This window comes from Pseudomyrmex gracilis, unplaced genomic scaffold (assembly GCF_002006095.1).
Source record: "Pseudomyrmex gracilis isolate BER0280 unplaced genomic scaffold, ASM200609v1 scaffold_132, whole genome shotgun sequence".
NCBI classification, from domain to species: Eukaryota; Metazoa; Arthropoda; class Insecta; order Hymenoptera; family Formicidae; genus Pseudomyrmex; species Pseudomyrmex gracilis.
The window spans coordinates 52,006-66,141 of record NW_018020716.1 but is presented as its reverse complement, the minus strand read 5'-3'; the positions used below and the strand labels follow the sequence as shown (position 1 = coordinate 66,141).

The 14,136-nt window shown below is 39.9% G+C and overlaps 1 protein-coding gene across 1 annotated transcript; it reads left to right on the top strand.

Moving 5' to 3' along the window:
• Positions 1-2,127: 2,127 nt before the first annotated feature.
• On the top strand, positions 2,128-14,121 carry LOC109856711 (V-type proton ATPase 116 kDa subunit a). Its single transcript, XM_020432286.1, has 14 exons — positions 2,128-2,254; positions 8,095-8,237; positions 8,417-8,596; positions 8,724-8,852; positions 8,963-9,045; positions 9,224-9,350; positions 9,509-9,685; positions 9,847-10,059; positions 10,221-10,434; positions 10,707-11,136; positions 11,402-11,529; positions 11,687-11,919; positions 12,025-12,416; positions 12,658-14,121. Exons 2-14 carry the CDS (start codon positions 8,121-8,123, stop codon positions 12,752-12,754), a joined length of 2,520 nt encoding a protein of 839 aa, XP_020287875.1. The 5' UTR covers positions 2,128-2,254; positions 8,095-8,120; the 3' UTR covers positions 12,755-14,121.
• Positions 14,122-14,136: the final 15 nt, after the last annotated feature.

Here is a 14,136-nt window from a genome sequence, read left to right as displayed (position 1 = left end):
AAATTATGATATACTCGTGTACAACCTGCTCTTGTTTTGCAAAAACGATTGTTTTTGTCGAAGATAATGAATAGTCACATGTTGTAAGTCTTGACTTATTAACAATTCCGCGCGACGTTCCTCGACGACGACAAGAGTTTTTTCTTGCGCAAGTAAAGCGATTCCAACAATAAATTACGAATGAATGAAATAAATTCGATTGTAGGAGTCGTTTGCAGGACTGTTGTGCGGACTCTCTTCTTCTTGTTATTATTAATAAATTACGAGTTTCGAATCAATAACCGTTAGAAGATCTAGCAAAAACATTTGTTTTCTTCGGTGTGATTTTAATTGTCACAATCTCGAGGAGATGAAACTGCATTGTGGTAGAAATCGTCGCGAAGCATCTTCAATGAATCGAAATCAATTGGCGTCCGTAAGACCGACGACGATCTCGTTATTTCGCGAAAGAGCGAAAAGCTGTCGTAGGAAAATCGTCATCACGTGAGTCTGATCTCTATGCATATGAGCGGGCGTCACGCGTGTGTGCGTAATGTAATAATACTTCAATTTCACATCGTTTCGCATAATGAAAGATGTCGCTGGCGATACGGCAATTTGCGTAATAGTTGACCGTTAAATCGGAGGCCGCTCGCAGCGACCTAGAAATCGCAGAAGGATAAGTCGCGACCTTACGAGACCGAGCGCGTTTTTTTTTTTTTTTTTTCTCATTGTAGCTTCCTTTCGTGAAAAATGATTTGCGCGGTGAAACAAACACCTCGAGCAATCATCTCTCATGACCTGTTTATCGATTGTTGGTGTTGACCGAAGCCGAATGTTGATCGCTTCGGCAATTTGATGCCGCGATATCGCATCGTAATAAAAGAAGACGGTTATCGCGACAAAAAGAGTTTCGCTAATCTCTCGTCGCTCTTATCAAATATTTTCGCAGATGAATTATCTCTTTTTTTTTTTTTTGCGTTTAACTGCACGCGATACACAATTGCAATATAATATTTTTTTCCCGAGTGTCGAGAGGTGTTCAGAGAAGCGAAACGAGCTTTTACGCGGAAAATGTTCATACGCGCGAGGAAATGTTTCGAATAAAAATATATATTGTGAATTTTAATTTCGTGACGCGGAACGCCAATCAAAGGATGATAATGAAGAGAAAACAATTGTATAAAGAGTTGTTTATGATTTATTTATTCAATTCTATCAGAAAAAAATTCTTTCGAAGCAAACAACGGAAGTAAGAAAACGGAAACGTTATCGAAAAAACTTATTGTCATTAGTTCTTATCTAAATGTTCGAGAACGAAGTGTTTCGACCGCGTCGATGCGAAGCGAGAAAATAGTCGAGGAAGAACCTAAAAAAAATATCTTCCGTTAGTTTTATTTTCTGAATAGTGAAAAATCGATCTATCCGAAAATACTCGAGTAAAAAAAAAAATTTCCCGAACAAACTCCCGTGTATTATTACGCAACGCGCAAATTGCGATTATAATTAACCGAACAGAGAGCCGTGGTGTCATTGTTTCGCGCGCAATTATTCGCGTTGGCTAATATTGACTTTTCGCCGCTCCGGTATTTTCCTTATCTTATTCACACCAATTCGGAGTTACATATGTATATTTTTTAAACTCGCGACATTGCTCGAAATAGCTGAAAAACTGCGCGCGGTTATAATTATCCTCAGTCGAAAAAATCAACGTGTGATATCTTTAATTTATTGATCAATTTATTAATTTACATCTGTAAATTAATAAATGGAGCGGTGGGTGCGTCTCAATTTTATTTTTTGAGGAAGTTTTTTCTCTCTCTTTCTTTCTCTGTGTCATTTTCGCCAAATTCGTTATCGATAAGATCGCGAGATCGATTAGCATTACAGTGTAATTTCGGGAGTGTCGCAACGCACTTCCGACGATCTTAATCAGTCAAATTTTTGTCATACGTACATGTGGAAGCAGTGTTTTTTTTTTTTTTTTTTTTTTTTACACAATCGCGCGCTACACACAAAAGACAACGTAACTCTCTGTCACAATCTCGCTCTTATCTCCCGACAGAAGATTGTCACGAGTTCTGACTCCCTCTTCTCGCTCTTCCCCGTCTCTGCTCCTTGCACTTCGGAGGCTCGAGGTGGGATATTATTCGTTGGATCGGATCTAGTCAAATCAGTCGAGGATATCGACGCACCTGCGTGACTTTAGAGCGGAACTAAAAAGGGGTGTCCCGTCACACACTGCGAACGTGTGCGTCAAATTTGTTCACGACAGGTCTGTTTCTCTGTTTTCTCGCGCATTACTGCGTGTGTGTGTGTGCGTTTTCACTTTCGATTTCCGGAAACAAAAGTCTCAGTGTGAAATCTCGCGTCTGAAAATACGGAACGAGAGATCACAAGAAATCGAGAAAATCGTTCAGTTGCGATGTCGAGTTTCTCGAAAAAAATGCTTCGCAAATGCTTTTCTTCTGCTGCTGCATATAATTGTTTGTCGTAATTGTTACATTGTTAAACTTTTTTTTTTTTTTAAGATTTCTCGGTGATGTTCGGCTAACGAAATCACTTGGTTTGCTCGCAATCGATGTTTCACGTTCATTTTCTTGTTTGCCCGTATCGTCTCAGACCGACGTAAATTAACGACGACACGTTGAGAAATCTTAATTAACCGCCTGTCAAAAACGACTAATGAAGTGAACAACAACAACGGCTGTATCTGTGTTTGAATGTCAGATCAGGTGCGCGCATAATGTACGAGAGTATGAATGTTTTTTTCGTATCGTCGTGTAATTTTGTTTGCGCTCGCGACTATTTGAATTATTTCTCGCGCGCGCCGAAATTTTCCTCTGTCGTCGCTCGAAAAAAATCTATACGCGAATTAAACTAGCACGTATTTAGAGCTCAATGTTTCTCGGCGACGTTTCTCTTTGCAAAAGAAGAATGTTATTGTAATTGTTAGCGCTCGAGCGGAATTCAAAATTTTCGACGGAAGCACTCGTCTCCTCTAATTTTCCGAGAGTCATTTGTGTTTCAATTGTCGTCTTTGCACAATGTAAAGTTCTTCCTTTTTCCGCACGAGAGTTTTATTTTATTTATTTATTTTTTTTTTGGTTTAGAAAAATACAAATATTTTGTCGCCTTCTTTCGAAAAAAAAATTCTTCAATTAGCGCGTTGAGAGTTAACTTGTTAATGAGAAAACAATGCTTCGAATTCCGCGAAGTGCAACCGACGTATCTGATGATTCAGACCGCGAGGATCGCGAAAAGCACCCGTTCGAAGAAACCACGCTCTATCTTTTCATCTTTTGCGTGAATTTTAATCTTCGAGCTTCCGAGTGGACGGGAACGATTATCTCGCGCGTGACCGATACTCGGCCCGATGACGTTGGACTACGGACGTACGGAATGGCATACCTGACAAGCTGAATTGATTTGAACGAGCGCATCTGCCACTGGCATATACATATATATACATATATATATGTATGTATAATACAACGAGCAAGCTCATCGCGAGAGTTCTCTCTCTCTCTCTCTCTCACTCTCTCCTCTCTCGCCCGTTCGTTGTATAGCTCGTACGTACATACGTTGTTGTGTTGCGAGGCCCCGAGGACTTGTTCAAATCGGATCCGGCGCGAACTCGCAAGTAGTGTGAGACGCGCGCCGGTCCCGCGAACAACCATTATCGCCGCTGTCCGCCTCGAATTCCGTGGTGTGTTGCGACCGGTGTTGTTATGTAATTTTTTTTTCCCCTCTTTTTGTTCTTTTCACAGCGCGGTGCGTAACGCGCTTATCGCGACCGCCGCTTATCCGACAAGTGTGTCATCAAGCGCGAGTCAACATTTCCACGCTGTGTGTGTGTGTGTGTGTGTTTTTTTTTTTCGTTTTATTTGTTCCTGTCTGCCCAACTCGTCCGTAATTCGATAAATTTGTCTCGTCTCAATCAAGGTAATTAACTCGATCGATCCGTGGGAGTGATGTGTCAACGCGGCGATTTCATCAATTGCGCTCGAAACGGCGGCGGGAACACGACTCTCTCGCGCGAAGAGAGAGAAGACTTCGCCAAGTCGAGTGACAACTCGGCACACAACTCGATAATCGAATGCGATCGGAGATGTTACACTTGTTTTTCGCGCATTTTGTAGATTGGGCGACACTCCAGTGGTAACATCCTGGCGTCGATTATCGCGATTATCGCGTTTGCAAATTTCTGTGAATATATACGTTCGAAATATAATCTCTCGACTCGATGAAATACATACGTATTGTATGTAGAGATTTAAATCGCGCAACCTTGAGTTTGTGTCGGCGAGATTACAAAGCAGATTTAATTGCGATATTTGTGCTTATACGATGATCGATTACGCGTGCGATTCGGCGACGCGGTCTTCATCACGACTTGATAACATTTTATTTGGCAGAGAGATCCTGTTTTAGAAGTTCTACAAAAGGACACACATAAATATTATTTAATAACACACACACATAAATATTATATTTTACAAGTTAGGAAAATTTTTTATTATCGATATATTGAAAATTTTATTATACGTTTTCAATCCATGTTAAAACATTTGTTTCTAAATATTATCGATATTTCAAATTGTCTGAACACATCTCGCGCACTCTGACACGATCGAGTAATGTGAATTGATCCGTGAATTGAATAACGATCTGCGCAACGATTTCAGAGTAATATTTCCGATAAACGATAATCGACGATTAACGTTTAACGTTCGATTGAGAAAGGTGCGTAATCGACGCGTTTGTGCATTTTTTACTCGCTGCTGGCGAAACGCAGTTTTCACATTCGGAAAAGAAAATAATTGCACGAATGTAGAGCCTCTTCCGTTTTTTCTTTGTAATTGCAAATTGTGTTTAATCGCACACAAAGAAATTTTGCTAGTAGCACACGCTTCGAAACTCTCTCACGTTATTTTCTCTCGTCGCGCTCGTTTTCTTCGATTGCTATCGTGTCGCGCAATCGAATCGCGCAATCGACTCGCGCTTCTTCTTCTTCTTCTTCTTCTTCTTCTTTTTTTTTTTTTTCAAATAACACTTGTCGCAAGATCGACGTCTCGTGAGCAGCTGTAATCTCACACGGCCTAACCAAAGCCGGCCATAACGTCACGTACGTGAAGAACTTGTTGCTCCGAGTTTATTAGGGTTACAACCTAATCAGCAGTATAAGTGGAGTTATTCGCTTCTTCTCTTCCTCCTTCTTCTCCTCTTCCTCGTTTTTATGTCATTCATCTAATTGAACGCGGTCTCGCTTTCTACCGCACGTACATTACTTTCCGTTCTGCGGAACAATTCTCGGAACGGAGAAATTCATTAACTTCTTCTTCTTTAATTCTGTCTTTAATTCGCGTTTGTGTCTCTCACGTTATATTCGTCTTTTCTCTTTTATTATTTCGATAAATTAAAACGCCGATAAGCGCCGAAATTGAATGATTTTTATCTTTCGCCGCGCGCGTGTGCACATTCGAGGTGCGATTTCGATTATGTGATCACTTTGTGCAATTTCACAGGAAACCAACGCCCGTCCGTTGTCAATTTACCTATTTGCCGCATTTTCGCACGCAATTGTCGCGTCCGACTGTCGCGGCTCCCGGTTGTTGTGAGAGTTCAACGAAATCGAGTCAATTCCGTTGTAAAATAAATTTGTACGTAAGTTTTTTTTGTTTTTATCCATCGAACACTCTGGTACACAGATCTTGAAAAAAAAAAAAAGAGCAAGTAGTTGGTGCGTATCTTAGCGAGCGTTCCGATTAAACATTTGCCTAACAGCAAAATAAGTCACTTAGCCAATTGCAGCCTCGCTCGTGCAACGATGTAACGGGAGAAGAGCCTGGCTACGAGCAATTAAATTTAACAACATTCTAGACGGAAATCTTGTTGGACTGCTGCCTGCGATTTCTCTTTTGTCCTTCTCCTCAATCGTACAGAGCAAAGTGTCAAATATACACAAAGGACAGGCTTGGATGTTTAACTAATATATTAAAACTCTCAAAATGTAATTAAAATGTAATTAAATAGAAGAGAAAAATATTATACGTGCGGTTTAAATTACTTCAAAGTCATTAGCTTAATTAGATATAAATTATTTTTAAAGTCGTTTTTTCTTCTCTTTAATTTTTATATAATCATGAGATCGTGGGAAACAAAAACGCGATGCAACAATCCTTTGTGTTTTTTCGATAAAAATACCGCTTCCAAAGAGAATTCGAGAGACCTTGAAACGCGCTTTGCGCTCAATAGTGTCGATAACATCGTCTGTGCTTTAATGTTCTATCTGGAAATTCGGCACGGTGTGGTGTGTGCGTGATAAAGCTAATCGAATTTTATTCAGACACAAGAAATTGCCGGCGCGAGAAATTCTCTTATGCAATTATGTAACGTCGCGAGATGAACTCTCGCAATCAAGCAGTTCCCAAAAAAATGCGGATAATGAATAGAAAAAAAAAATGATCACATCTTCCGATTATATCGCGAGATCTCTTACACCGACAGTTCGATTATTATCTCACACGAAACCGCTGTCGTGTGTGCGTGTTTTTTTCCCTAAAGCAATTTTCCGGCTGCACTTAATTACGAACTACTGAATTCCTCTTTTATCGCGTTGTCTTATCACACGCATTAACTCGCATTGCTACTATACGTGACGATAAGAAAATATTCTACACGCGCGTTTCGTTTTATTGTTGCAACAGGTTTTCTTTTTTTTTTTTTTCTATTAACTATCGCATCTCCGCGCGCAATGTCCGCGCTGCGATAATCTCGATCTAACGGCGAGATATTTTCGAGAAGTCTCATGTGTTTTGGATTTTCAAAATTCGCGAAACTGACATACGTAGCGTTTTTTAATTTAAAAAATTGAAAAACAAATGAGTGGCACTTTTTTTTTCTTCGCAGCAAACGCGATAAGAGCAGCAATTCTACTTGTGATAAAGAAAAAGTGTGCAAGTGTGTCACTTTTATTTGAAGCGTGCATATTTACGGAATCGTCTCCCTCTCGCTTATCTCGCAAACCGGTGTTTGCCGTTGTCGCGCCTCATCACATCTACATAAAAAATATATTTAACGCCGTAAAACACTATTTAAATTTTCGGTGATTAGATCGTACTCTGTGTGCGTGTGTGTGCGCGCGCGCTCACGGGTGTGTCGTCTGAAACGATAAATATTACCGTCTAATTATACCTGTGCGTCGCCGCAGTCGGTGCATTTCGTGACGGAATTTGTGTTTGCGGACGAATAAAGTGTGTTTTACACACGTGTGTATAAATTAGATATACTGAACAACGAGAGAGTCGCAGCAAAACGATCTTCGATCTTTGTCAAGGCGAGAGCGCGGAGACAATTGCGTCTGTCTTCTCTGTGAGTAAATCATATAGCGGCTATATTTCACACACACACACACACACACACACACTTTGTGATGTGCGACGTGCGACGATCGTGCGACGATTCTTCTTCACTTTAATAGATGCGGACTTAATTGGGATTAAGCCACATTAATTCGCATACAAAACCCGCGTGTAATTACTATTTGATTGTCGTGACACAATGGCCTAGTTTTCCGTTGTTGTTATATGTATATCTCGTTGCGTCTTACGTGACAAATTTATTGATTGATAATATTGTGCTCGTCGCGCCAGTAAGATACACGTCTCTCTCTCTCTCTCTCTATCTCTCTCTATCTCTCTTTCCAAGAGACAATTGTCTTATCTAATATCAATGTTTACTCTCTAAAGTAAGAGCGATTGTCGTAACTTCTGTTAGTTAAGATTTATCGATACGTATGCTATTATTTTCACAGAATTTCGCTTTTTTTTCCATCGTCTTTTCTACGTGTAGGTTTTTTTTTTTTTTTTTTTTTTTTTTAACGAGAAGATAATAAAATTCTGTTATTGAAGAAACAATATAGATAATGATAAGCAACATTTTTTTTTTATCTGAACGATATTAGTTTTTTTATCTTTAAGATTCCGTTCAACGGAATTTCAGGATTCGCCGACAAAAATGGTTATTTTGCAATTGAATTTGAATTAGAAGAGCGAAGAATATATTGTTGGTCGGTTGGATTGTTAAGAAATTTTGTTTTTCTCGTTGCCGCAGGGTAAGAATCAAGTCGCGTTTCGACGATGGGGGCGATGTTCAGGAGCGCGGAAATGGCTCTCTGCCAGCTGTTCATTCAGCCGGAAGCGGCTTACCTTTCCGTTTCCGAACTTGGAGAAACCGGCACGGTACAATTTCGTGACGTAAGTCGAATTAGACGTTTTTTTTGCAATGACTTTCGTCGCCCGTCTCATTTGGCGTAACGAATCCGATTGCTTCGTGTAACGAGGGGCGATATATATAATTTTGTCTTGTGATTTATATTCCCGAATAGAGAGAGCGGCGATTTATAAATCCGCGACGTGTTTCTTTCTTTGTTCAGCTAAACAGCGACGTGAATTATTTTCAACGGAAATTCGTCAACGAGGTCCGACGATGCGACGAAATGGAGCGCAAACTTCGATACATCGAGGCGGAGGTGAAGAAGGACGACGTGCCCATCTTAGATAATCTCACTGAACTACCACGCGCGCCCATTCCGCGTGAGATTATCAACCTCGAGGTAAAAATAAGAGAGAGAGAAAAAAAAACAAAAGAGATCAAACATCTCGGCGATTTTTCTTGGCATTTGTTTTTTTTTTTAATTTGGGGTAATCTCAATTTGTGTTTGTTTTCTTATCACGCAACAGGCGCATCTCGAGAAAACGGAGAACGACATACTAGAGCTGAGCCAGAACGCGGTGAACCTGAAGAGCAGCTATCTCGAGCTAACGGAATTACAGCACGTGCTCGAGAGGACGCAAGTGTTTTTCACGGAGGTACCTAAAGTAGTTCAGCAGCTTTTGCTCGTAGCGCCGTCCTCCTTCGTGTAATCGATGTTACCGTTTTGTCGAAGAATCAAGATTCGTATCTTCTTCTATATCAACAGGAAGAGGCCAACGATTCGATCACCAAGGCGCTCATTAGCGAGGAACCGCAGAACCCAGTCGCCTCGATTCGCGGACGTCTGGAGTAAGTCATCTCGCCGTCAGATCTCAGAAAGCCGTCAGATAAGCCGTGGCTCGCACCTTTCTGTCTCTCTCTCTCTCTCTCAATCTTTGTCTCTCTTCACGTCTGTTAAATATAACAATAATAATTAACAACACGTTAAAAATGCGCGCGTTGCGAGACGATGTCCGTTTCCTTGCAGGTTCGTCGGCGGAGTGATAAATCGCGAACGCGTTCCGGCCTTTGAGAGGATGTTGTGGCGCATATCTCGCGGAAACGTGTTTCTCCGACAATCCGAACTTGACGAACCTTTGGAAGATCCCGCTACGGTTAGTTTTTCTTTTTTTTTTGCGTCTTTGCTGTTGTTCATCAAGTTTCGCGGCGTTCTTCGTTATCGTTTTCGCTTCTTTCTGTCCGATCGATTTTGATCTCGAAAAGTTCGTTGATGCGCCTGATTCTTTTTTTTTTCTTCGCCGCGTATTTTCAGGGAAACGAAATCTACAAAACGGCTTTCGTGGCGTTTTTCCAAGGAGAACAGTTGAAGAATCGCATCAAGAAAGTCTGCATCGGCTTCCACGCCTCGCTCTATCCGTGTCCGACCAGTAATGCGGAACGTCAGGAGATGCTCAAGGACGTGCGAACACGTTTGGAGGATTTCAAACTGGTGAGATAGGCTAGGTTAAAAAAATAGATGGCAATGAAAATTTAATGTAAATTTATTTAAAGATCATCCGACTATTTAAAAACGATTCAATGATAAAAATCGCGTCATTTCACTTTCAACATGCTTGTTATATCGTCACGCAATCATCGTGTCTGCTAAAGGTGTTGAGCCAGACGCAAGATCATCGCCAACGCGTTCTGCACAACGTGGCGAAAGAACTGCCAAACTGGAGCATTATGGTGCGAAAGATGAAAGCTATTTACCACACGATGAATCTGTTCAACATGGACGTGTCAAAAAAATGTCTCATCGGAGAATGCTGGGTGCCTATTGCCGATCTCGCAGTCGTGCAAGCCTGTCTTACGGAAGGATCGGTCGGTATATTCGCTTACAAACGAATGAATTCGCGAATTCACAACACGAGCTATATATATATATATATATATATATATACGTCTTTATTGCCGGCTTACATATAAAAAATAATTTGAAAAAAAAAAAATTGAACAAGAACGTGGAAACGTGTTATTTTTAGCGGCAATGCGGAAACTCCATGCCGGCTTTCCTCAATGTGATCCACACGGACGAGAATCCTCCGACGTTCAATAGAACGAACAAATTCACGAGAGGTTTTCAAAATCTGATCGATGCGTACGGCGTGGCGTCGTATCGCGAAGCTAATCCGGCGCTTTACACCATCATTACGTTTCCATTTTTGTTTGGCGTCATGTTCGGCGACGCCGGCCACGGTGAGTCAAACGATAATGCGAAACAAAATAACAACGACAATTTTTTTTTTTTTTATTATAACAAAAGAAAACAAATGTCAGATAAAACAAACGTTCGAATAAAATTCGAAATTTCAAGTAAAATTAAAATCTTGCTTGAAATTTATAAATTTATTTTGGAATAAAGTTAAAATTACAAATTTCAAATAAATAAAAAGTGTAACAACACATGTAGAATGTACAATATGTCGCATTGTTATCGTTATCGGACATGTCTTGCACGTTTCGATTAGGACTGATAATGACGCTGTTCGGCGCGGCCATGGTGCTGTGGGAAAAGAAATTCATCGCGCAGAAATCGGACAACGAGATCTGGAATATGTTCTTCGGCGGGCGTTACATCATTCTTCTCATGGGTTTCTTTTCAATCTACAGCGGTTTGATCTACAACGACGTGTTCGCGAAATCGCTTAACATATTCGGATCCAGTTGGCGGGCAAATTTCAATTATAGTTATATAGAGAAGAATCCGAAGTTGGACTTGCTGCCGGAGGAGAGTGCCGGTAACTATCTGCAAACTCCCTATGTCCTGGGTGTAGACCCGGTCTGGGCGCTCGCTAGCAACAAGATTGTATTTCAGAACTCGTTCAAGATGAAGCTGTCCATCATCTTCGGCGTCGTGCACATGATCTTCGGCGTGTGCATGAATCTCGTCAATATCTGGTAAGATTTTGTTTGAAGAATATAAAAAAAACAAAAAAAGTCGCAAAAATAACGTCGAAAAACTTTTGAGTCGACGAAACAAATAAGAAAATAAAAGGCGAATTAGGTCGCAAACAATTACACACGTTATTTTTATTAAAAAAAAATATATTATTTGCTATAACTAATAATATTTGAACAGTATTTTTTTATGTAACGCTCGCAGTGTGAAACGCTCTTCTCGATGTAAGAGTTCGTCTTATTAGAAATTTGTAATTGTGTTTAGGCACTTTAAGAGATATTCCAATTTCTTCCTTGAATTTTTGCCGCAACTGCTCTTCCTTGTATTGCTGTTCGCTTACATGACCGTTCTGATGTTCATCAAATGGGTCATCTACAACGCCTCGTCCGATGGTAAGCATTTCAAACAATTTGCTCGCAAATTTGCCACAAGTAGTGATTATTTATTTTCAATTCTTTTATTAAATAAATATATAATCAATCTTCATCGTCTCGCACAACGTAACTTGCACAACGTCGCTAACGTGATGCGATATGCGTTGTGATGCAGAATTGCGACTGAAACCGGGTTGCGCGCCATCGGTGCTGATCACGTTCATCAACATGATGCTTTTCAAACACACAAAACCACCGGAGGGTTGTTCCGAGTACATGTTTGAGGGGCAAGAGATTTTGCAGTACATCTTCTTGGGCTGCGCTCTTCTCTGCATACCCGTAATGCTCTTCGGAAAACCGTTACACAGTTTATGTTCAAAGAAAAAACCGTCTGCGGACAAAATTACCGTAAGTGTCTCGTTATTTCGCTTCTCACAGCGTGTTTAATTATTTATCTCAATGTTATTGTTATTATATTTATACACGATATTACGACGCCGATTGGTTATCCAGAGCAACGGAAATGCTCAGGAAATAGAGATGCAAACCCAGGGACTTGCGAGTCCAAGTACCAGCAAGGACGACACGGGCGGTCACGGGCACGACGACAACAGCTTCAGCGAGCTGATGATCCATCAGATCATTCACACCATTGAGTACGTTCTCTCCACAGTCTCGCATACCGCGTCTTATTTGCGGTTATGGGCGTTGTCGTTAGCTCATTCTCAGCTGTCCGAGGTGCTTTGGGGCAGACTGATGCACATGGGGTTAGCCGCCGAGGAGGGCCAGTTTTACATGAGCGTCGTGCTTTTCGCCTGTTTCGCCGCTTGGGCCTTCTTCACCATCGTCATTCTCGTACTGATGGAAGGCCTCTCAGCGTTTCTTCACACGCTTCGACTGCACTGGTACGCGCGATTTTTTTCAATTAATAACGTATAAAACTTTAACGTATAAAACTTCTTTTAATATTTTAAGATTTATTAGTAATGTTATATAATTTTATTTTATTTAATTTTAATTTAATATTAATTTTCCAATTTTTTCTTCGCAATACGTCGCGTTTTCTCCTATTTAATATTCTTCGTTAATTAATTAACGTGTTTTATTTTTGTTAATCGGTCTGCGCGTTTTTTTTTTATATTTCAGGGTCGAGTTTATGAGCAAGTTTTACGAGGGTTTGGGATATCCTTTCCAGCCGTTTTGCTTCAAGAGTATTCTGGACGAAAAAGATGACGAAGAATAATTAAGCAAGCCGCCGCTAGTCCACAGCAATAATTGTTAGATATATACTTATCGAATATTTGCGCGCGAAAGAAACTCCTCTTTGTATTAAATATTTTTGTACATAGACGTTAGGCCGTGATCTTCTTGCCTGATGAAGTACAGAAGAAGAATCAAATCGCCCGGTGTGTGGATTGTTTCAAGCGAGCTTGACAATGTGCCTCCTTCAGTACTTTTACGTACAGATTATTACGTGTTCATATATCAGCCAGTATGTGCACAAGATAATTATGCAATAACAATTTCAAACTATATTTTTCTTACCGTTTTACAAGTTTAGAATAACGAAAACGACGTCCGGCGACAAACTTCGCGCGTGCGTCGTATATAAACATTACTTGTACAATCTTAACATAATTAACGTATAATTAATGTTTACTATTGTAAACGTATTAAAAGAAGAAGAAGAAAAAAAAACAACATATCGATATAGATATAGATTTTACGCCACTTTGTCAATCAAAGCTAACGTAAAATTAATTGGGCGCAAAACTCGGCTTTAAACATACTACATCACTAGTATAAATTGTTTTTTCTCGGTTTTATCCTTTGTCTGTCTGTCAGATTATTTTTTCGTCAGGGATTTTAATTATTTTTAATTCAGGAAGATACGTGAAATAACGTATGACACGTTAATTTTACGTCCTAATCGTTTTAACGTTAAAGTCTTAAAGATAAAGTTAACAAAAAAAAAATCTCAGACAACTTCAGATTGTTATACACAGAAGGAGAATGTTACAACAACAAAAAAAAAATGAAAAGGAAGTATATATATATATATATATATATAAAACAAAAAAAATATATATGTGATTCAGCAATTATGCTACTGCTGCTGCCACTTGCGCGCGTTGTATATTCATTCCATTAATTATCTATAGTAACGCGTGGACACACGGTCGTGTGATCGATAAGCTCGTCGTTCGAAAGCACATAGCGTTGGGTTTCTCATCTCGATTCTTTTCTTTGAATAACTTGATTTTTCGCGAAAATCTACAGACTTTCGACAAATCTGTAGATTTTCGTCGCCACGATATGTTGTTGCGAGAAAGTTGTTCAAGAATCGAGACGCGCTGCTGCTACGACGACTGCGTTTCGCAAAGCCCGTTATATCTGTGGATATAATCGCGCATTATTCTGTGACGTACGTGATAACGTAAATCGCAAATGATGCGCGCGATTCACGACCAGTGTCGTAATCTACGCAAGAAAATCGGCAATCAAAAAATTGATGTAAAATTACGATCAATCAATCTTGTAGATAAAAAATAATGTACACGATATATATTTTATCAATGTTCGAAATAAAATAAAAAAAATTGCCGTGAATACACCGATGTTGCA